Raw genomic sequence first — 24,953 nt, 5'->3', positions numbered from 1 at the left:
AAGCTTCTACTGAATGGGAGCTTCTTCTGGCCCTCTCCTCCTTCCATGATTCAGCTCCTAGCCCTGATTCAGCTCCTAGCCCTGATTCCATCCATATCCAATTGCTTTAATACATCTATCCTCCACAATGACAATATGTCCTTCAGGTGTTTAATCATATCTGGCTCCAAAGCATTTTCCCCTCTCAATGAAGGGGCAGTATTGTGGTTACTGCCCATAAGCTCAGCAAGGATTCATTGTTCCTTGATAATCACTGGCCAATCAGCCTGACCAATGTCCCCTGCAGGTTGCTAGAACGATGGTGGCTTGTCAGCACAACTGGGTCTTTGAATCTCGGGATCTTTTATCTCCTTACCGGTACAGCTTTCGGAAGAGACAGTGTCCAATGTATCATCTGCTTTGATTGGAAACTGCAGTTCAGCAGGCCTTTTCTCTGTGTTGCCATTTTGTTGCAGCTTCCTTTGATGATTGTAAAGCATACAACACGGCTTGGTGCCATCAGATCAGGGGTAAGCTCCCACTCAGTGGCCTCTACGAGATGACAGTTCCGGGATGCCATCAGGCACACTTCCACGTGGACACACTCACAAGGTTTTCCATTCTCTTCCCTTAAGTCGAGAGTGGTGCATTTCTGTCACCGTACTATGGCCCCTACTGATCCAGAGCTCTACCTCGATGCCCAACACCTGAGCGTGTTCCCCTAGTCCGTTTCTTAGATATTCTTTTCAACAAGTTAACTTGGTTGTCCCATATCTGTCACCTGAAGGTTGGCTGTTTTCATAATGTTCAACCCTTCTCTGCCTTTACTGGGCACTAGTTTTGTCTCGTCTGGACTATGGTTGTCGAGTTTATGGATCAGCTGCCCCTTCCACGCTGCTCCTCTTGGACCCAGTTTAAAATTGTGATATCTTTGTAGCCACTGGTGTTTTTTACATTAGTGATGTCGATAATCGTCTGGTGCACCCTGCAATCCGGAACCCTTTAGATTCACCAGTCCCAGCTCCTGGTTTCCTATGTGATTACTATCTGCTCTTCGTTGCTGCCCCCCCCTCCCCCCCCCCTCCCCTGCCTGCCCACTGCCTGCCCTCGAATGGGTTTACCAATTAGATTCTACCTTGCTTCTCTCTGCTCTGACTTCCGTCTCCTCCCCTTGTCCTCTTCGCCATGTTCTCTCCTGACCACACCCCTTTGGTTAGTTCCTTGGGTCTGGATTCGTATGGATCTCTTCCAGGCTCTGAAAGCCTCCATCACTCCACTGGTGTTTTGTTGTCTGTTATGAATGCCCTTGTAGGAGTTCCATGATGTCTGTGGGATATGCCTTCATGTCTTGTGTTGTCACAGAACAGCATCTCATGCCTGCCATGTATGGGATGATTATTGTGGAATTGATGGTCGTCTAATGGGTCATCTCATTCATTAAACATTCTTCATTCACCTGAGTCTTGTTATGTCTGGACACAACGAGAGGCTTTCAGGCTATTGCTGTCATCCTTTGGTCTTTCCAATCCACGACCTTCATGCTGATCATGGTGATTCTGCTTGTTCGGTTGATTTCCTTTGGATTCCTGGCCGCGTAGGTATTCCTCTAATGAACTTGCTGATCATCTGGCTGGGGTGGTGGCCAGCTAATCTGTGACCAGTTCTCTGTGACCCCTTTGGGGTCAGAGTAGTGGCATTATATCAAATCCCTTTTTTGCTGAATTGTGGGCTGACTCTTAGGAGGCTACCCCCCCCCCCCCCCCCAATCCATTAAACTTCATGCAATCAAGAAGACTCCCACCATGTGGCGTTCTTCCCCCTGCCTCATCCTGTGGGACTCAACAATCCTCTGCTGTCTTTGTATTGGCCACCTAAGGTGACCCATGTTTTTTTCCTCTGCAATTAGCTGCCTCCCCCCACCCCCCTATTTAGTTGCAGGGCTCTCCTCATGGTGATCCATATTTTGCCCCACCTTCCTTGTCTCAGGTGGTAGCAGTCAACCCTTGAATTGTTAAGTCTGTTCTCGGTTTTCTTTGCGAAAGTGGTTTGTACTCTCAGAAATAAGTCCTTGATTTTATTCTGGAATTGGAGTCCATCAGTTAGCGTAAGCATTGGTTAAGGAGGCCTTGACTGTGCCTGTATACTGGCCAGATTCTGCCTGCCTTTTCCCTCCACTTTGTTCGGTCTGTCATGCAGTTTTGTTTCTCCTTCTCTTTTGTCTTCTTCCCCTGGTGTTGTCCTCACTGTCATGATCATGGTATGGTGTGGGGATTGGGATGGGTTGGTGGCAGTGCTGGTGCTCCAATGTGGGTAGTAGTCTCTGGGGCACCACTGTTCTCCCAGTTTCCTCCCACCCACTCTCCTGTTCTTTCCTTTTCCTGCTGCCCTGTTGTTCTATCTACCAGTTTGCCAGCTTGCTTTCCCTTCCCCCTTAACTGAATTGTGCTCTTCGTGTTGTTCCTCCCTTGAATTCTGCCGCCTTAGATCATGGGACCGAAGATCTTGCTGTTTGGTCCCCTTCCCAAACCAACCATCCCACCCACCCTCCAGTTTCCAGTTGAGATGAAGGCCACGCATTGTGGCATGGTGTGACACATTAACCTTTAATTTTAATTCTTTAAATAATATATGGAATGATGGCCAATATCCTGACCCTTTGAGGAAATCGACAATGATTCCACTTATTGAACTGAGGAAGGAGCAAGCACACCATAGCAGCAGATGTAGTGTTGCTCTTACAAGCTGTGCAGGAAAGAAGTAATAGTAAGTGATCTCAACTTCCACCTTATCTGGACAGTCAAATCTAGAAACCATATAAATTTCTTCCATAGTAGGTGCATACAATATAATTGTACTCTCGATAAAGTTACCATGCTGGAGACAGCTATATCGAAGACATTCCTACATAATTTCTCACTCTTTCACAGGAACTTCCTTTACTGTTATGACAGGCTTCATATTGATGTCTTCGTGGTTAGGGATAGGTGCTGTGCTGCTTAGATGACTGATCATCTGACTATTATGTTACAGTGTCTTAGTTTGATATTCATTGATTGAGGTTTTGAGGTGGACATTTTTCTTCAAGCTTAGTATGCCCTATCTAGTTAGATTTTCCTTTATTAGAGAGCTACCATGTCACTGACCTCCATTCTACAAGGTACTTCACAGCTTTGGCTATGTTGGTGTGCTTGGTAGTGCTGACACATCATTCTAGGGATATCTTTAACCGTGATAATGAATTTGGTCTTCCCGATGTTGTTCAATAAACATGTCTTCTTTGCTGTTAAATGCAGTGCTTGGAGTTGGGTAGAAGCCTCTTGCATGTCATTTGCAGTTAAGTCGGAGCATCAGCAAAAGCCAGGGGTGGGATTCCCGTATATTGTCTGCTTTGATTCTCATCCTTAATCCTGTGTTCACCACTATAGATCTGGTCTAGTCCCAGATGATTTTTTTCCAGGACAGGTGCTGCAAGACAGTATAAGGTATCGAGAGCACACGGGAAATAGCAAGAGTAATCAGTCTATATTCATCAACCACTTAAAGAACAATAACTACAATGCAGAATGAATGGAGTTAGCGATGAAAATTTTACACAAAATGCCTAAAGGTTTAACAGCGAACATATTTGAAGAGAGAGAAATCGACATACACAGTACAGAGCTTTGATGGCCCCTTGGGTGAACAGATTGATGGACACACATAACTACCCGCAGACACATAGATTACAAAGATTACATATAGAGCCTGGTATGATAACATAGCAACTGTGACCATACAGCATCTTTTGCCAACTGTAACAACTGTCAAGTTCGGCAATAATATGTCAGATTATAAAAATTACAAGAAAGGACAATTAACAACTGGAGCAATCCATAAAACAGTTTACGTCAGTCCAAAACCTATACCACGTTGTAATAAAATACAGAGTGACAGTGTTTCATTAATTGCTGACATGATAGCTAGGTATGACCCACTTATACTCCATTTTTACTGTACTTAAATCGCAAGTAGCATCTAAACATAGACAATGTAGCCTAAAACTGGTAACACTGGTCATAGGCTGTGATTGTGTTTGAAATAAAAATCTTAAATACAGTATTTCTAAATATGTTGTATGTTTTTGCACATGCATTTGCATTTTCTGTTGTAGGCGTGATGTGCACATATTCCAGCAAATTGGAAAACCACCAATACCTCTTACAAAACATGGTTATCAGGAACAAATTGTTTTATGTTATTCATCAGAAACACATTATGATTCTGTGTACCTGAATTCCTATATTAATAATGCTGGATTTTGCCAGTGTAAGTATTTCAACAAATTAAAACATAAATAAATAATCTTTCATAAAAAGCAGGGCTTATAGCTTTGTTCTCTTTCCAGCAATTGTTTATACAATACTCTATTCCAATGTTTTTTTGATGAATGATGTAAGCACTGCTGTAGAAATAATGTTACGGAAGTCAGTGACTGCAAAGAAAAAAAATTTTGTGGATTTTGAGGACACAGAGAGGTGAGTTAGTACCATCTGTTAGTGTACCCTTACTTTCAGAATTTAACTACTATATTTATTAAACTGAATCTGAAAGTTGTGAAATGGGTAAACCATGACCAAAATTACCCAGAGGAATTAACAAATCATTAAGGAGAGAATTTTTTCTTTCATTTTTTGCATAGCCTTAGAATTGAGCACTGTTAAATAGAATTTTTATTCTTATTTTCACTCTACTACTTCACTAACTTCATTCTCCTTCATTGTTCCCTTTCATTTACCAATTTACACTATGAGAAAGTAACGTATGGAAGTATTGGTGCATTCTTTGCATTTAAGTGTAATTTTGAATTTTAAGTGTAATACTGCTCAATCACAACATAAGTGTGGTTAGTCAGCAGAGGTACAAGAAGTTTCCAGGTCTACTTTAATGATATCCTTGATGTAATTTTACTGTGATCTGTCTTCCTCAATAAATTTCATGGCACAATTATTACATGCACTTTTCTTTTTCCAGTCTTAATGTGTTTACAAATTCACCAAAACCGGAGACTATCGAAAATGATGAATTGCTTAGCAACATGAAATATTTAATTGCATGTGGACTAGTTCCATTTCCGTACAAGGTTGCTAAGGCATTAGATCCAAATATATACAGAAATGTAGAATTTGATGCCTGGAGTGATATGAAAAGAGGTAATGTTAGTGTTGGAGTGTTGGAAATTGTGTTTCCTTGCAGTAGAGCTAAGCAAATTAATTACTAAATAAAAGCATTAATTTGTTGGTAACTATTCTCAGTGTCTGTTTTTAAAAACTTATAACTGGAAACTACAATATTCTAACCTACATTTCAAGTTCTCTTCCACCTCTTCTTTTCCCAGTGCAGCTCCTAAAATCTCTGAACATGTTTCCAGGCACCAATGACTGCAAAGTGCCTATCTCATAATTCCAGTATCTGTGGCTCTCAAATAGGTATTCAAACTGTCCTCTTTCTTTGTCACTGTTTCCTTGATCTCAGAATGACGTTTTATTGTTTTCTTCTTATAAACCTCCACGTCATTGCTACTCATTTCTGCTTGCCATTTTCAGGAATATCTTCTTAATTGTATCCCACTTCATCTAAAACAATGTTACCTCTACCCTCACCAATCATCACTACTCTTTTAGGGTTCATGTAAACTCTTCCCGGCGGAGGTTCGAGTCCTCCCTCAGGTATGGGTGTGTTTGTCCTTAGGATAATTTAGGTTAAGTAGTGTGTAAGCTTAGGGACTGATGACCTTTGCAGTTAAGTCCCAATAAGATTTCACACCTATATAAATTCTTCCAATACTTCCTAGTCTTCTGTGTTCATCTTAATTTTTGTCAGTTCATTTGTTTCTCCTTCTTTTCATTGTATCTATTAACAAATAAAGATTGTGTCCTTCCTGTACTACAACCCTCCCCCCCCCCCTCCCCTCTCCCCCCACTGTCCTCCCTGTCACAGCTCCCACCTCATCCACAAATTGCTTCAGTGGATACTACAGAGTTGTGCTAGTATGTAATCTATAATAGAGAATTAAAAATGATGTCCTCCAAGTTTCGTTTGTAGAAATATATAATTTGTTGTAGAAAGGGTTCTCGGACAAGACATCGGATGTCATTGTGAAAGCTCCACAATAGTCATTATATGCTTGTTGCACCTGAAAATGTCAGTCAGTTATGCATATGGAATAAGTGGCAATTTCATGATGACATCAGATATCTTGCACGAGAACCATTGCTCAACCATGGTAAAGGCCATACTCTAAACATGTCTCGTTTTACACTAGCCCTGATCTAAGGCAGAGGGGTACAGTAAGAGAGAGAGAGAGAGAGAGAGAGAGAGAGAGAGAGAGAGAGAGAATGACAATGACCCCTACACGAAAACAGGCAGAAACAGTGATGCAGGTTATGGTTAATCAGTGGTTATTGAAATTCAGGACACCAGGGCCTGCAACAACTGACCAAGGCACCAACTTCAATTATGCTGACTGTTGTGCATAACGAAGGTACGAACCAGTGCACTACAGCCACAAGCGAATAGTAAAACTGAAAACGTTTCAAATACAGCGGGGAAAATGTTAATTTATTAGATAAATAGTAGCCACAATAATTGAGACATCTTTCTAGAATTTGTTGTGGCTGTGTGCTACTTGAAAATTCACAAAAATGTCCACTTACTCTGTAAAAGTTTGTCTGGAGCCAAAAATGCTCTCCCCTTTTGAATTAGGCCAGCCTACTCTGTGTGATGATGTATCATTTGTTAGAGATTTTGTTGCAAGGTAAAAAAAATGTCATCTGATTAAAAAAGATGAATACAAGGGCCCTAGAAAGATAAGCAATTCCTCCTCTCTGTTTTCGGTGCCTTCCTAAGTACCATTTGGAGCAGTTGGTGATGCTACCTAATTTATTTTGCTTCACCAGGGACATTGTCAGTTAGTAAAGATGACTTCTCTAGTTAATGTCAAGCTACAACTTCCGACCCGATGCGCAGTTGTGCATGGGGGAAGAATTTGACCATTTCAGCGTGAACCATAAGCACTGTCTAAATTACTGGCAGTCCCTTGTGGAGAAAGAATGGAAGTGGTTGAAGATAGAGAGACGTAGAACTAAGCAAGTGTCAGCAGTTATTCAGGTGTGTCCACATGCCTTGAGGCCACGAGGTGGCCTTACGAACTAATGTTGGTTGGTTTTATGAGAAAGGCTCAAGAAAAATATTCTTGTTTAGCTAGTAAGTAAAAACAATTTTCAGGTGAAATTTATTTGCAATGCTAGTTGACCCATAGCAGGTCGTCTTTAGTTTAGAAGAAAAACAGCAATGCTACATGTGCATGCACACCAGACTTTGGCATTTAAGTTTTAGGTTCAAGAGTTTTTATTCCGGATGTTTTCTTTGACGGTTGAATTATTTAATATGAGGAATTTGAGGAAGTTCTGCTCTCCACCATGGATTCACTGCAGTGCCAAACTGGATGAGTCACTGTCTGCCCCCACAAAACAAATACCTGCTGCCGTGCAAGTACACATTGTTAAATGTGTGACAGAGTGCCTCAGGGAGGTTATTAAAAGTGAAACCAGATTCTTTCAAAAGATAGCATTACACTAGATATTGTCAGTACCAAAACCAGCAGTTATCATTTGTGCACCTATTACTAACCAGATCACTTTGGCAGTGCACAGAACTGGAAGGGCAGAGTGTGCTTGTAAATGGTACACAATGTGACTTCTTGGAATGTGTCTTCTGGTTACATGCCACTATCACCAGAACCCCACCCTAAACACCTATTACTCATTAATCTACCTGCTGCACCTATACTTTGGGATTCTGCCCAACTAAAGCCACTTAAACGGCACACTAGACCTAACCCTTCTTTTTTACTTGGACCAGACGATAGCAGTGCAAAATGGTCACATGACTATGGAACTTGTGCTCAATCGTATCAAGAAATATCAAACCAAACACTGCCATCATATTACCACCATAGTAATTAGCACACCAGCTTCCTGCATAATTCTAATAATATAATGAGTATTGTGTACTGCCACCTCAGATGTAGAATCACCCAAAACCCACCTTTCTTCAACTTGTGGGTTCATAGTAGATATTTCAGGACCAATGAAGAAATGACTCAACCACAGTAAGTGAAGTTAAATTGTGAAAATGGGGGGGAAACATAAGTGGACCTAGATATATGTGCTTAAGCATCACAAGAATGAGATACTGTAATATGAAAAGGCAGGAAGGACAACAAAGGGGAAAAGTTCTGAAAAAGTGTTACACTCTGATCTTGTGCAGTAGAACGTAAAGTGTAGAAATGATGGTGGGAAAAAGTGTCTCTGTTTCAACCACACTCTTGAGCAGTGAACGGGGGCTGGATTAATGTAAGGAGGGAGGAAATGCAGGAGCCTAAAAATCTAGCAGCATGAAAAGCAGCCCAGAAACAAAACGAGGTGTCAGCTACAATTAGCCAGACAGTGCACCCACTGATGCTGAAATTCAGCAGCCAGTCACCTGGGAGAGGAACAACACTTGGGAATCTTTGACAATTTCACTGGCTGCTGTATAACAACAATCAGACACCGGTTGTCGACCTCCACTCCGAAGGTTTCCAGGTGACACAGAAGCATGGCTTTTCTGCAAACTCGGCACTGGACAACAATATTTAAACCCTCAGATCTAACTAGTTGTCATCTGCAGAGCTGGTTTCTACTATGACATTTAATCAGTGCCAGTCATTATCGTACAGCTACATTTGCTATCTCCTGCCGTGAAGCAATGACCACTGTCCAACTGCTTGAGCTTCAGCCTTTACCACATGCCGCCACCTCCACAGTCCAGGCCGAGCCATGAGTTCCAGCCAGCTCAGCAATGGCTACTGTGTGCTGCTGCCCTCCAGCCTGCAGCTATGTTTTCATCACCCAGGTAGTCCTGCTGTAAATGTGTCACTTGTATGAAAATGTTTATATTGGTGTGTTTCAGGTGCAGCCCATCTTTGGAATGTCTACCAAATGAAATAGTCACAAGCACAAGTATAACTTTAAAAAAGTCATTAAGAGTAAAGATATTGAAGGTGTTACAGAAATTTAAAAAAATGCACTAAATAAAATTTCCTTCTTACAAAGTGTGGCATCACAAGCATACATCCTCACCATCAGTACTCAATTGTTGGAGAGTAGCCATTACATAACCTAGCTACCAAAATATGCAGCCAGGTGGCATGGTTATATGGGTACAGTATCATTACTAGCATCCACAGAAATAAATGAGCAACTTGATAACAAAATAGGACTGGAAATTTGTAAGAAAATGGGAACAAAGGTCTGTATGCAAAATTAAATTAAATACTTCAAAATTGTATATGAAAAAGTGTGTTAATGCATCACATGGTTCATTTTAGGCTGGAAGGGAAGGGGAAGAAAGAATAACAGGAAAGGGGGAGAGGGAGGAAGGAGGAGCATACTGGGGCGGTGACAAACCAATTGCAATTCATACAAAGAACCAAAATCCATAAAGCAACAAAATCATCCTAAGTGCTCAGTGAAATACACATCCAAGTAGCGTGGTGGTTAAGGACAGACATCAGGGATGGGGAGAAGCATGTTTATTATGTAAATGGTGGCACTACACTGACAGTATATTTATACACCACTGAATTAATTAGTAATCTAGCAAACACTGTTAGATCAACAAAGTAAACTTACTTAGGATTATATTGTTCGCTTTACATAACTTTGGTTATTTGTATGAATTGTGATGGTTTGTTTCTGCCCCAATATGCTGCCCCCCCCCCCCCCCCCCCCCTACGCCCCACCCCCTTCAACCGCTCTTTCCTTATCCTGTTGTCTTTTCTTCTTCCTTCCCTACAAGCCCTAAATGAACTATGTGATGCAGTAATTCAGTTTTGTATAAATAATTTAGGATTATTGTATTTAATGTTACATATAGATCTTCATTCCCATTTCTTTACAAATTTACAATACTATTTAGTTTTCAAGTTGTTAATTTATCTCTGTGGATTTATTAGCATTAAGTAAATGGGTAATCCCAAAAGTAAGGTCTCCTATTTTTTATAAGTACATAGACCTTTTTATTTCTACAATGGTTTACATCAGTTTACAGCTTGAACATTTAGCTATTTTTTGACATAATCACCATTTCTGTTGATGCATTTTTGTAGACGCTGTGGCAGTTTTTGTATGCCCATGCCATACCAGCTCGCTGCCATGCTGTTCAGGAAGTTATGAACCTCTTCTTTCACCTCGTCATCAGAGCTGAATCGCCAATGGGTACCAGTAGGAGGAGAGTGTGTCTTTAGCAGGTCCAGCATGATTGTATTTGGGAGTGAGGCAAAAGATACGGTGTTTGGAGAGGACTGATAATTGGGTGGGATGAAGACTTTGCAGGAAATGTTTATTACTGTGGTTCTGTTCTATTTAGGTTCTGCATTCTGTGTGGTTGTGGGAGGGAGATTTTGATGGTGTGGTAAATGTAGGTCTGCAAAGCATGGTTTGTTGACTTTGAGGGGATGTGAGGGAGGTATGGAGGCTCTTGTCTGAGGTGGTGGTTAGTGGTAGTCCAAGATGGGGGTAGGAGGTGGATAGGTTTGAGAGTTTTTTGAGGTGGCATTGTTCATGCTGCTCTAGTTCTTAGAAGGCAAGAGTATCAGCATGGGAGATGAGATGTAGGCATTTGTGACTGCAGAACAGTTGAATTCTATGAATGGGGAGGAGGTATTGGAAGGTGGTTTGGGCCTGATTTATATAGCTTTACAGGACTCTGTTGGTGAGGGTTATAGACTGACAATTTGAACAGATAAAGGTCATTGTGGAAGAAGGATTTGCAACCAGAGGTGGGTAATTTGATGTTAAGGCTATATGGGGGATACTCCATGTGCTAGGCAATACTGCAGGAACAGTATGTGGGGGCTGAATTTGGGATACAGATAAGGAAACTTTTCTGTATTGGTACAAGTGGTGGGAGTAGGGATCCATTATGATTTGGGGGACAACATGGAAACTAGCTATACATTCATTTAAAGAACCACAATCCACCACCTAAAAACTGATATTGGCCTTATAATCATTCTTGCTGACAAAGACTTCGCCAGTGTGGTTTTGAACCACAAGGATTGTCTTGTGAAGGGACTCCACCAGCTATCAGATTCTTCCACCTGCAAACCCTGCCACAGTGACAATTCCTCAAATCATTTGGCCTATCCCAGAACCTCTCCCTGGAGTCCCCCCCCCCCCCCCCCTGCAGTCCTACCTTCTATGTGCTTTCTGAAGTTAATAAACCCAACTGTGCCTCCACTGATAGAATCTCTGCTGTAGTGGATCAACACCTTCAGCCTCTTACTCGCAACTTACCCATGAGGCACCAATCATTTCCTCCACCCTCTCCCCTCAGTTCCTCTTCTTCTACCACATGGTGCCAGCTTGTCGCTACTGATGCCACCTCCTCCTACACTAATATACCCAAAATGCCCATGGTGTTGCCACTATCGAACACTACATTTTACTATGTCCAGATAACTCCAAACCTGCAGCCTCCTTCCCAGTCACCATGACTAGCTATATACTCACCCACAGTTACTTCTCTGTAAAGGCATCACTTACAAACAAATCCATGATACAGCAATTGGCACCTGTATGGCGCCAATCTTTCCATGGGCCATCTAGAGGAATCCTTCCTAACCACCCAGAATCGCAAACCCCTCATCTGTCTCTGGTTCGTTGTTGATATCTTTGTGATCTGGACTGAGGGTAATGACACACTATCCATTTTCCTCAAGAACTTGCACACCTTTTCCCCAGTTCACTTCACCTGGTTGTCCTCAACCCAACAAGCTATCTATCCCTATGTTGACTTCAGCCTCAAGGATGGCTATACCTCCGTCCATATCAAACCTACCAACCCCCAGCAAAGTGTCCACTTGGACAGCTGCCACCCATTCCATACCAAGAAATCCCATCCATACGGCCTAGCCACCTGTGGTTGTATCACCTGTAGTGAAGAGCAGTCCTTCTCCAAATATACTAGGGTCTCACTGAGGCCTTCACAAACAAAAATTACCTACCCAGCCTTGTACAGAATCAGATCTCCAATGATTTGTCTCTCTAGTTATGTACCACCTCCCACACACCCACTGTCCAGCCAGAGGAGCACTCCCCTTGTAACTCAGAACCACTGAGGACTGGAGCAACCAAATCACATTCTCTGCCAGGGTTTCAGCTACCTCTGTACCCTGAAATGAGGAATATCCCACCCATCACCCTTCCCTCCCCTCCCAGAGTGGTATTCTGCTGACCACTGAACCTACGCATTATGCTTGTCCATCACTACTCTAACTTTGCTTCCAACCCTTTGCCTCATAGCTCATGTCCTTTAAATAGACATAGCTGCAAAACTTGTCTCATACATCCTCCTCCTCCTACCACCACCACCACCACCACCACCACCACCACCACCACCACCACCACCAGTCTGGTCATAGGCATCTCTTATCCAGTCAAAGGTAGGGCTACTTCTGAAAGCAATTGTGTGAACTACAAACTAAGCTGCAATCACTGCACTGCTTTCTACATAGGCATGACAACCAATAAGGTGTCTGTCCGCATGAATGACCCCCCGACAAACTATGGCCAAGAGTTAGTGTGACCAGCCAGTTGCTGAACGTGCTGGTCAACACAATGTGCTTCACTTAAACTTCTTCACAGCCAGTGCAATCTGGATCCTTCCTACCAGTACAAACTTTCCTGAATTGTGTCGATGAGGATTTTACCTGCAATATGTCTTATGTTCCCTTACTCACATGATCTTGACCTTCTCTAGTTCCTCTCCATCACCCAGCTATCCCCTTTGCTGCTCCCATCCTGCACCGACGCACCCACCAGTCTTTTTCCTTTTCTCTACGTCTCCGCTTTCCTGCTGCATTCCCTAACCCCCCCCCCCCCCCCCTATCCCCCACTTAAACTTCCCAACTGCACTTAGCAGCCCTACTATGTCCCTCCCAACATCCTGGAAAAAACAACATGTATTATGCATTGTAGTCTTACTGCGAGATCAGTTTTTGTCATTTAGCTATTATCAGTACAATGGAGTAAGCTTGTGCCACACAACTCCCATAAATAAGACACTTTTGCTTTATTTGCAAGTTGAATAATTATTTTTTGTAGCTCTCAGTTTTCAACAGCAGATTCTACATTTGTATGTAGCCTCTTGTTTCTTTCCCCTCTCGCTTGGCAGTTTTTTTTTTTTTTTTTAAATTAAAAGTAAATGAAATTTGGTGTTCGAATGAAAGTCCATTCAGTCCTTGTATTTTTGAACATGATTGTCACTGAATGTGGGACTTAGCTGTTTTTATGTTGGTTTTTCTTTTTCTGTTAGACAAAAAATATGGAATTCTTCAAGGAAATGAACTTGGTGAAGGCGTCAGGTGCTTGGTGAAACTTAACCCAGAAAAACTATTTTATGCTTACATACAACATATGGAACCAGATGAGGGACCAGTTGTTGTGTATGTGGAAGATCTTGCAAAAATGTAAGTGTGAATGCCGGCATAATACCCCAAACAAATGTAAGGTAGGTAAACGGGTAAGTTGAGATACTAGACCTGCATACAAGAAGATACTCATGTAATTTATAATTGCTTAGAATATCTTCAAAAAAATAACATTTTGCAAGAATGTGTAAACAATTGCTACTGTAGCCACAGCTGTTGAAATATGTGCTAATATCCTGTTTTCAAAGTACGTCGTGGACATTCTGCAATAATTGTGGGTTATTGTAGGTACCACAGTTAACTTCGATGGTCATCACTGGGTACAATAGTTTGGTTCAACACACAGTTCAGTGGATACAGGTGCATAAGGAAGCTGGTGTAACCAGGATCATATGGAACATATGAATGGGGGGGGGGGGGGGGGTTGTGCAAAATGAATTTATCATCATTCTCTTGCCTAAAACAGCTTGCCAACTAAACAATGCAGAAGAGATGCAGTGCAAAACCTAAGATGTCGTTGATGCAATATTAAATGGCATTTTACTCTATCATCCTACAATAACTTAATTTTGTTTCAGGTGTTTAGTAATAAAATACTATTTACAACCACATAGTTTTTTTTTATTAAAACTCCTTTCTTGAGAACAACATTGCAGTTAACAGGAGTAGTACATGTGCTTTAGGTGACAACTTCCTTAATCCAATGAATGTTTCGTGGTAGCCAGTAAAAACCCTTTACAACAAAATTTTCACCAAAGACTGCAAAAGTGGTTACTCTATGTAAATTATGTTTCAGGTAAATTGTAGTTAAGGTAAGAGCAATGTATTCCTGTATATGGAATATTAATGATAGTTTTTGTGGCCCAAAGACAGTTTTACACCTGCAGAGCTCAAAATGAGGAAGTGAATATGTAGATATGTGAAATGAGTGGAAAATATAGTACAAAAACATACCTTGTTATAAAACATAATTTAACTGTATACATCAAAACAGGACATCATGGTAAACAAAAGGGATTTCTGGGAAAGAGAGAAAAAGAATTTGGCTTCTGCTGCTTATTATTAAATCTTTACACGAATACTGCCATCCCTCCCTTCTCAACAAAAAAGATTGCTGCTTCTTCTTTCCTGAAGTTTTGGTAGTGTATTAATAATATTGAAAAAGATACCACCTTCACATAAGTATGTGGTAAAGAAATGGCATTGAAACTTTAATAGCCTGTTGGGGCAGCCATTGAAGAATGGGGTACAACCACTTACAGATTGGGCTGGGAAGGGGGGGTCAGAAAGAGCCAATGGCAGCAGCAGAAAAATTGGCTCACCTCCAGGATAGTGTCCTGGCTCCCCTCTTACTCAGCATGTATACCAATGACCAACCAACACCAAATTAAATGACCTATTTCCTGTGACTATCTGCTCGTCGCAACTTGGGGAAAGTTTTGAGGAGGTAGAACAAAACGTAAGCATCATGTCAGAATATTATCGCAAAAAATTCCATCGAACCAAATCCATTGGACACAAGTCAGCACCTTCAATCTTCACCCAAAACAAGAAAATCAAATGCTAAACGTAACTTGGAATGACATCGCTCTGTTACACACAGGTAAACTTACATATGAGAGTGTGATACTGGACTGGTCATTGACTTACAAACATCTCTGTAAGAAGACGCACCAGAAAGTAGCAAGAAATAACATGTTGAAAAAAATATCGAGTGGCAAATGGGGAGCAAGATCAAAGGTTCTGCAAAGCACTGTCTGGCACTGTGCTCTTCCATGACAGAGTATGCTTGCCCAGTGTGATCCAGATTTGCTCACGGGGAAAAAAGGCCAGTGTAAGCATATATGAGACATGTTGACTAATAACTAGCTTTATAAATTATATTAAGTGCCTGGATTAGAGATCCCAACTCGCGAAGGCTGCTCACAACCACATTGAGAAGATTAAGTATACCTTTAATGAGTGTCACGCCTTGTTTGATGCTTCCAGTGGGTATGAAAGACTGAACCAATAACTCGCTGAACTTCGAAAAGACTACTCCACAGTACAGAAGGTACTGAGTGGCAAGAGCTTGAGATGGAAGATTTGGAGGAACCTGAATCGCATCAGAGTGGGCACAGCACAAGTGAGGGCAAACTTGATCAACTGGGGCCTTATAGATGAGAATGATGAGAGATGTGATTGTAGTGAATATCAGGACATGAAGCATCTGATAACACTGTTCCAGTAAGTGTACCCCCCCCCCCCCCCCCCCAATTAATTATAGTAGGGAACCAGCAAAGCCTGATTTTGTGCTGCAAAAATCTTTATCTTCAGACATGAAAAAGTAAAAAAAAAATAAGTATCTCATGGATGCTGGTGATTTATGATGTAGGGCACTAAACAGTATCTCAGGAAGGAATTTGAAGAGTTTAACTGTGGGTAGGAGCATGTTGGGGAACTGTGGATAAAGTTTAGGATGGTAATTGACAAAGCTCTGAGAATGGTGTACATATTAAAGATCTTGATTGGAGGGACTTGCTATGATATACAGTCACTGTAAGGAGACTGTTAAAGAAATGGTGAATACTGCACAATAAGTGAAAATAAAACATATATCTACAGATAGATAAATGCTAATTATAACACATTTGGCTGTCAAAATGGCTCTGTGTGAAGCTTTAAATGACTACTGTAGCAGATTATTATTGGAAAGAGATTTCACAAAATGCAAAGAAATTCTGTCCAAGTACTGGCTGTTGGTGGCACCAAAATTAGTGCCACAGATATTCGTGAATAGTGTTTCTTCTAAACAGAGGCCATGGTTTTTTGGCTGAAGTTCTAGATTTTAATTTTTTGATAGATGGGGAATTGGTGTGACACCACTTTAGGGACTGTCTTTTTGTCTCAGGTGTGTAATGAGCCAGCCATGTTTCATCTCCAGTCCTTATAGAGCTCCTAAAATCTTCTTCCAGTTCACGTCCCTTAAGAAACTCACTGGTGCTATTTACTCAATTTTTCCTGTGCTGGTTTATCAGCTTTTGGGAACCATCTTGCACACAGTTTCTGGTATCCCAATGTTTCTGTGAGTGTCCCGTGTAAGTTCCAGAGAGTTGTGAAACTATTGCAGAAATTTCATCCACTGTCAGTCAGTGGTTTTTGCAGATAGTTTTTGCACCTATAAATCAGTCAAAATGGAAGGTCTCCCCTCCTCTGTTCATCATGAACATTTGTTCTGCATTGACCAAACTCCCTACACAACTTAAACATGTACCCTGTTCATAACTTCTTCATCATAAACCGTTTTGATTGGTGTAGAAGTTTTGGTAGGTTTTTATTACTTCCATGAGTAGGAACCAGATTACAGCACATAGCACGCACCTAGTGGGATTCCTTACCAGCATCTTTCTGCAACTGGACACAATAATGTAAGTTCACATACTATTGTCTTCCTGTGATGTTTGCCCTGGACAGGAGATCCCACTCTACCACACATTGTTTCCAACCCTCAAAAAACAAACTACCACAGTGTGTTATGGTCACAGTAAACTTACTTTCTGAAAATGGCTCATATTACAGCCCTTTATCTACCATTACTGTAAGGATTATAAACACAGAATTTGACAAATTATAGCACACAAATAGGCATTTGAACTGTCTTCTCTGCACACAAATGCAGTGGGAAGAAAGGGAATCAGGACTCTGGGCAATGGCCATCCTACCAGGTGGCCTTCGCTGCGGCTGGGTGGTGCCTGTGGGGAGGTCCCCTGGTTGAAGCGGGTGGCATCAGGGTGGATGACATGCGATGAAGCATAGCACATCCACCCTTGCTGGTGGTCAGACACTAGCGTTCGCGGGCTCGGTTCAACCTACAGAAGTACGACCCCAAATCGTTCTCCTACCTGGCCACACCATGGGAGGAACATTAGGCTAAGTATGGCAGTGGCTCTTATTCAACCTGGTACCTTGTATGCTCAAGAGCTGATGGGGAAGCTTTCATGATGATGGAACCTCAGTTTTTTTGTTGAGCATTTAGGGGCCATGCTTGGAAAGGTGGAGGGCTTGTCCAAAATGAGATCTGGGTCAGTCTTAATCAAAACAGCATCCTATGCCCAGTCACAGGCGTTACTCGCTTGTGACAAGCTGGGGAATGTTTCTGTAACCATCACGCCCCATAAGAGCTTAAACATTGTCCAGGTTATCTGGGTATCATATTTCACAGGGACCTTCTTGTGCAGTCTGACAATGAGCTGCGTGCCAATTTCGAGTGGCGAGGTGTACATTTCATTCGGTGTGTCCACCAGGGTCAGAGGGGTAATCATGTTGCCTTCATCTTGACCTTTGAGGGTGATAGATTATCCGAGAAGGTCAAGGTGATGGTCTACCACTGTGATGTAAAACATTATATCCCTCCCCCAATGTGGTGCTTTAAATGCTGGAAGTTCGGCCATATGTCTTCCCGCTCTACTTCCAGCGTCACATATCGAGATTGCGGACACCCATCATATCCCAATACTCCATGTGCCCCACCTCCCATCTGTGTCAACTGTGGAGGGCACCATTCGCCTTGCTTGCTTGCCTGACTGCATAATTCTCTAGAAAGAAAAGAAAATCATGAAGTACAAGACCCTGGACCGACTGACCTACACTAGGGCTAAGAGGAAATTTGAATGCCTACATCCTGTACGTATGTATGACATCGTCTGATGCCACCGCTACAACGGTTCTAGCCTCCATCAGCTCTGCTAACCCCCGTCACCTCACAGAGCTGGAAGACTACACCTGCCCCCTTGATGGTGGTCGGGGGTGGGGGGGGGGGGGGGCGGCACTTCCCTCGCTGTTGCTTCTGTGCCACCTACTTCAGGAGCAACACGCCCCCCCCCCCTCCCCCCCGCCCCAACCATCGGATATATCAGTCCCCACTTCTGCACTGGAGAAGTGTAAATCTTCTTCGGCTTCTCTCAGTATGAATGGGTCACTCCCTTACCAGGTTTCTGCTAGTGGGAAAGACGACACCCACCGGTGGCTGAAGAGCCCAAAAGCAGCTGGTAATAGGGCTTCACACTCACCCTCAGTCCCGGAGACTGAATCAGTGAAGGCCTCTCAGACAGAGGAACCAAGGAGCAGTGAGAGGAATCGAAAAAGAAGATCCCAAAGACCAAGGGAATTGCAGTGGCACCGACACCACCGCTACCTACAAACTCTGTGTCTGCGGATGAGGTGGAGATGGTAGCGTCTGCTGAGGACCTAGATCTCGCCGGACCCTCAGACACAGTGGATATAGACTGCTCAGGCAAAACATCGGTGGCAGCAGGGGACTCTGAGGTGTAAACTGCCTCATTGAATGTTCCATACCTTCCCAGTCTCACAGTGTCTTCGTCCTCCAGTGGAACTGTGGCGGTTTTTTCCACTGCCTGGTTGAGCTACAGCAGCTGTTAAGCTTTACACTTGCCTTCTGCATTGTCCTCCAGGAAACCTCCTCCCCGGCAATGCGGGCCCCGGGCCCCTGCCCTCCGTGGCTATAAGGGATATTACAGGAACCATAGTGACTGTAATCAAGTGTCAGGTGGAGTTTGCATTTGTGACCTAAACTCAGTCTGTAGAGTACTTGTGCCCTTTCAAACCCCTCTTGAAGCTATGGCTGTCAGAAAAAGGAATACTCAGGAAATAACTGTCTACAATGTATATCTTCCACTGGATGGTGCAGTACCCCTGAATGTATTTGCTGCACAAATTGATAAAATCTCCCAAAAGTTGGGAAGGTTAAGGGAGTTCAACATCCATCCATAACCCCTTGAGGGGCGTCACCATGCTTTCTGGCCGAGGCAGAAGTTTCGAACCTTTTTATATCTCCGTTTAATCTATGCCTCTTAAATACTGGGGCCACCACACATTTCATTGTGGCTCGTGGTAGTTACTTGGCCATTGGTTTATCAATTTGCAGCCCAGGACTTCCCCCACCTATCCACTGAAGAGCACATGACAACGTGTGTGATAGTGACCACTTCCCCATCTTCCTGTCACTGCCCTGGCATCAGGCCCATGGATGCCTGCCCAAATGGGCTTTAAACAGTGTGGACTGGGAAACTTTCACCTCTGCTGTCAGTGTTGAATCTCGCCCACATGGGAACATTGATGCGATGGTTGAGCGGGTGACTACAACAATCCTTTCTGCGGCAGAAAATGCGATTCCTCGCACTTTAGGGTGCGCCCGGTGAAAGGCAGTCCCTTGGTGGTCGCTGGAAGTCGCTGAAACAATTAAGGAGCGTCAGCGATCTCTACAGTGACATAAACTGCACCCTTCCTTGAAACACCACATAGCCTTTAAACAGCTCTTGCCTGTATTCACCAGCTTATCAAACAACGGAAGCAGGAGTGTTCGGACAGATGTGTGTCCACCATTGGGTGCCATACGTCACCTTCCCAAGTCTGGGCAAAGATCAAATGTTTTTGGGTACCAGACCCCAACAGGTGTTCCTGGTGTCAACATAAATGGCGTGCTATCTTCTGACGCAATCGCGCTTGGCCGAGCACTAAGCTCAAGCCTCTGCGTCGGAGAACTACCCCCCCTCCCCTCCCTCCCCCTCCCGTCACCTTTTGCCATTTACTACTACACGATACAGTGAATCCTATAATGCTCCATTTACAGAGTGGGAGCTCCTCAGTGCCGTTGCACATTGCCCTGACACAGATCGGGTCCACAGTCAGATGATTAAACATCTCTCATTGTACTACAAGGGAGATCTCCTAGTCATCTTCAACCGGATCTGGTGCAATAATGTCTTTCCGTCACAATGGTGGGAGAGCACCACCATTCCGGTGCTCAAACCCGGTAAAAACCCACTTGATCTGGATACCTATTGGCCCATCAGCCTCATGAACCATCTTTGTAAGCTGATGGAACATATTGTGTGTCGGCAGTTGGGTTGGGTCAGGTCCTAGAGTCATGTGGCCTGTTGGCTCCATGTCAGGGAAGCTTCCGCCAGGGTCGCTGTGCCACAAATAATCTTGTCCCCCTTGAGTCTGCTACCTGAACAGCCTTTTCCAGCAACATGCGCTCTCTTCTTCTCGCTCTTCCGCCCCAGGACTGGATGGTATCCACAAACAAATGTTGCTGCATTTATAATACCATAGTCTGCGTTACCTCCTTCGCCTTTATAATCGAATTTGGACCGACAGTACTTTTCCCAGACGATGGCGGGAAGCTATCGTCGTTCCTGTTCCGAAACCTGGAAAGGACAAACATCTCCCCTCTAGCTATCGCCCCATTTCTCTCACGAGTAGTGTCTGTAAGGTTTTGAAGCATATGGTGAATTACCGTTTGGCGTGGTGGCTGGAATCCCGCAGTCTTTTAACACCTGCCCAATGCAGATTCCGAAAGCATCGTTCTGCAGTTGACCATCTTGTTGCTCTCTCCACTTATATCATGAACAATTTTCTCCGGAAACGCCAAACAGTAGCAATATTTTTTGATCTGGAGAGAGCATACGATACCTGTTGGAGGACAGGCATCTTCCGCACACTGTTCTCTTGGGGCTTTCGAGGTCGGCTGCCCCTTTTTCTTCGCGAATTTATGGCAGAGCGCACATTTAGGGTGCGGGTGAACACTACTCTCTCCCGTACTTTCTCCCAAGAAAACGGGGTACCCCAGGGCTCTGTGCTGAGTGTTGTACTGTTTGCCATTGCCATCAATCCAATTATGGATTGTCTCCTTCCTGATGTCTCGGCCTCCCTCTTTGTGGACGATTTTGCGATCTACTACAGCTCTCAACGGACCAGCCTTCTTGAACGACGTCTTCAAGGATATCTCGATCGCCTCCACTCTTGGAGCATCGAAACCGGCTTCCGTTTCTCACCCAGTAAGACCGTTTGCGTTAATTTTTGGCGACGTAAGGAGTTTCTTTCGCCCTCCTTACATCTAGGTCCTGTCAACCTTCCGTTTTGAGACGTCGCTAAATTCTTGGGTCTAATGTTTGACAGAAAACTGTGCTGGTCCTCCCACGTTTCCTATCTTTCGGCTCGCTGTCTGCGATCCCTCAACACCCTCCGTGTCTTGAATGGTACCTCCTGGGGAGCGGACCGAGTGGTCCTTCTCCGCCTCTATCGCGCCTTAGTGCGCTCGAAATTGGACTATGGAAGCATACTCTACTCCTCTGCTCGGCCGTCTATTCTTCGGCGTCTCGACTCTATCCACCACCGTGGATTACGTTTAGTGTCTGGAGCTTTTCACACCAGCCCTGTGGAAAGCCTTTATGCTGAGACTGCTGAACCTCCGCTGTCCAATCGGCGAGCAGTCCTTCTGAGTCGTTATGCTAGCCATCTGTCTTCCATGCCTGCTAATCCAGCCCATGACATTTTTTTCGACGCCTCCTTTGATGTAGGGTATGCAGGCCGCCCCTCCTCCCTACTACCACCGGGAGTTCGCTTCCGTCAACTGCTCCATTCTCTTTCCTTCCGCTTTCCTAAAACCTTCTTGACAACTTGGGGTACAGCACCGCCTTGGCTCCGTCCCCGGATCTGCCTGCTCCGTGACCTTTGTCGATTTCCCAAGGATGGTACCCCTTCACTTGTTTATCGTTGGGCATTTGCTGCTCTATGTGCGCAAATGACGGACGCCACATTTATTTACACCGACGGCTCGAAAACATCGTTAGGTGTAGGGAGTGCCTATATTGTTGGCGACACCCCAAATCACTTTCGGCTTCCCGACCAGTGTTCGGTTTATACTGCGGAGCTTTACGCTGTTCTCCAGGCTGTCCACTACATCCGCCGCCATTAGCGGATACAGTACGTTATCTGCTCAGATTCTCTCAGCTCTCTCCTCAGTCTCCAAGCTCTTTCTCCTGTGCACCCTCTGGTCCATCGGATTCAGGACTGTCTGCGCTTGCTCCACCTGGGGGGCGTCTCGGTGGCGTTCCTCTGGCTCCCGGGACACGTTGGTATCTGTGGAAATGAGGCGGCCGGTATTGCAGCCAAGGCTGCAGTCTCCCTTCCTCGGCCAGCTATTCGATCGATTCCCTTCGCCGATCTACGGAGCGTTCTATGTCGACGTGTTGTTCATTTATGGCACACGCATTGGTCGACACTTACCCATAATAAATTGTGAGACATGAAAGCTCTTCCTTGTGCTTGGACCTCTTCCTCCCGAACGCGTCGTTGGGAGGAGGTAATTTTAACTCGACTCCGGATAGGGCACTGTCTTTTTAGCCATCGACATCTTTTAAGCGGCGATCCTCCCCCACTCTGTCCCCACTGCTCTCAGCTGTGGACGGTAAGACACCTTTTAATTGAGTGCCCCTATTTTAATCCGTTATGCTCCCGTCTACAGCTTTCGCCTAATATATCGTCGATTTTAGCAGATGACACGCGCTCAGCCGACCGCGTTCTCAAGTTTATTAGTGCCAGTGAAATGACGTCAGTCATTTGAAGCTTTTTTTGGGGACAACCAACCCCTTTCTGTAGTGGATTTTTAAGCCTTCCTTCTGCTTTTAGTTTCTCCAATTTTATGACTTTCGTTCTCATTGCTGCTGGTTTTCAATTTCGGCTTTTTACTGTTTCCTAAGTCACGGACCGGGCGCTAAGACCATAGCAGTTTTGCGCCCTAAAACCAAAACAAACAAAACAAAATAGTGTCCTGGTAGAAGCCAGAGCCCCTCCGTTGCAGGTTAGGCATGCACAACTGCTGGCCAGTTACTCTGCTCACGTTTGTAGTTCTCCTGCGCATCTGAATTACAGTCTCCTTTTCCCACCCACGGCAGTTCATCTACTGCATCAGCAGCCTAGGTCAGGGCTACTTTCTGAACTGGAGTCCTTGCTTTTACCACCTATACTTGAGGTCCATCCACGTAAACTTCAATGGTGTGCACCTGAGCCGTGGCTTCGCCTGGACCTTTCACATGGCGCTAAGGACTCCCTTAACCCCGCAACTCTCCAATGCCACTTCCTCTCAATTCTTGACATGTACCAAAGCCATGAAGTGGTTTACACAGATGGCTCGACTGCTAATGGTCACGTCTGCTTCGCATATGTCCATGGAGGACATATTGAACAGCATTCCTTGCCCAATGGCTGCAGTGTTTTCACTACCAAGCTTATGGCTATATCCTGTGCTCTTGAGCACATTCATTCCTTCATTCCCTCGGGAGTTGTTTCTTCTGTGTACTGACTCCTTGAGCAGCCTACAAGCTATCAACCAGTGCTACCCTTGTCATCCTTTGGTAGCGACCATCCAGGTGTCCATCTATACCCTGAAATGGTGCAGTCATTCAGTGGTGTTTGTCAGGACCCCAGGCAACGAACTTCCTGACAGTCTGGCCAAACAGGCTACGCGGAAACCGCTTATGGAGATAGGCTTCTCTGCAGCTGACCTGTGTTCAGTACTATGCCGCAAGGTTTTGTGGCTTTGGGAGACAGAATGGCATAACCTCAGTACGCACAACAAACTGTGTACCATTGAGAAGACTGCGAATGTGTGAAAGACCTCCACATTGGCCTCTCGCAGGGACTCTGTGGTTTTCTCTCTGCTCCGCTTTTTCTATGCTTAGATTACACATGGCTACCTACTGCACTGTAATGACCCACCTCAGTGTCAGTGCGGTGCCTGGCTGACTATGGCCCATATCTTGGTGAGCTGTCCTTCTTTGGCTGCCCTGCTATGGACTCTTCAGTTACCGGACTTGTTGCCATTAATTTTAGCTGACAGTGCCTCATTGGCTAATTTAGTTTTATGTTTTATACGTGATGGTGGGTTTTATGATTCTGTAGAAGTTTTCACGCATTTCCATTGTCCCTTTGTGTTCTCCACTCTAATGTGTTTAGGCTGGATGTTTTAATGTGTCACAGAGTGGTTGACTTTCCCTTTTTATTCTCATGGTCGGCCAGCCACGATCATCTGCTCTCTTGTTTTTATCCCTTCTACCTGTTTCTTGCTTCTATCTGTATTTTTCTTTTCCTGTTTTGTCCATAGCAGTGTTGGTTGTCCTCCTGTCATTCTTGTGGTTCTTCATTTCTCCTGTTATTGTGCTGCACACCTCCTTTCTTTTCTTCTTTCCCTTGTGTCATTATTTTACTGGATACAACGGACCGATGACCTCACAGTTTGGTCCCTTTGCCTTCTCCTTTAAACAAACCAATTTTGGGAAATGAGCTTACAAGTGCATTTAAGGATGCCTCCAGAGAACAGATTGTGCCTCAATGTCATGTTGCCTTGCATGTTATACTTCATTGTTCCGGCACAAGATAATGCATTAGTGAGAGGATGAAGAGTTGAGAATAAGTAACAAAAATTTGAACAAATGAAATGCTAGGTTGGAATATCAACAATGTAATGAAAAGATATGTTGCTACTCACAGTATACATGGCATTTTGAGTTGCAGACAGGCACAACAAAAAGAGCTTTTGGCTAAAGCCTTTGTCAGAAAAGGAAATACACACAGATTTATTCACACAAGTAAGCACACCTCACGCACACATGACTGCTGC

General features: G+C 43.9%; 1 protein-coding gene across 1 annotated transcript in view; it reads left to right on the top strand.

Moving 5' to 3' along the window:
- The window catches only part of LOC124556566, a 259,489-nt gene that overhangs the window by 158,467 nt on the left and 76,069 nt on the right, over positions 1–24,953 (top strand). The window contains exons 5-8 of the mRNA XM_047130521.1: positions 4,130–4,284; positions 4,364–4,493; positions 4,990–5,168; positions 13,378–13,531. Of these exons, the coding sequence (XP_046986477.1) occupies positions 4,130–4,284; positions 4,364–4,493; positions 4,990–5,168; positions 13,378–13,531 (618 nt within the window). The remainder of the gene's footprint in view (positions 1–4,129; positions 4,285–4,363; positions 4,494–4,989; positions 5,169–13,377; positions 13,532–24,953) is intronic.

The sequence above is a fragment of the Schistocerca americana genome, chromosome X (genome assembly GCF_021461395.2).
Source record: "Schistocerca americana isolate TAMUIC-IGC-003095 chromosome X, iqSchAmer2.1, whole genome shotgun sequence".
In the NCBI taxonomy this organism is placed as follows: Eukaryota; Metazoa; Arthropoda; class Insecta; order Orthoptera; family Acrididae; genus Schistocerca; species Schistocerca americana.
This window is presented reverse-complemented; position numbering and strand designations above follow the sequence as displayed.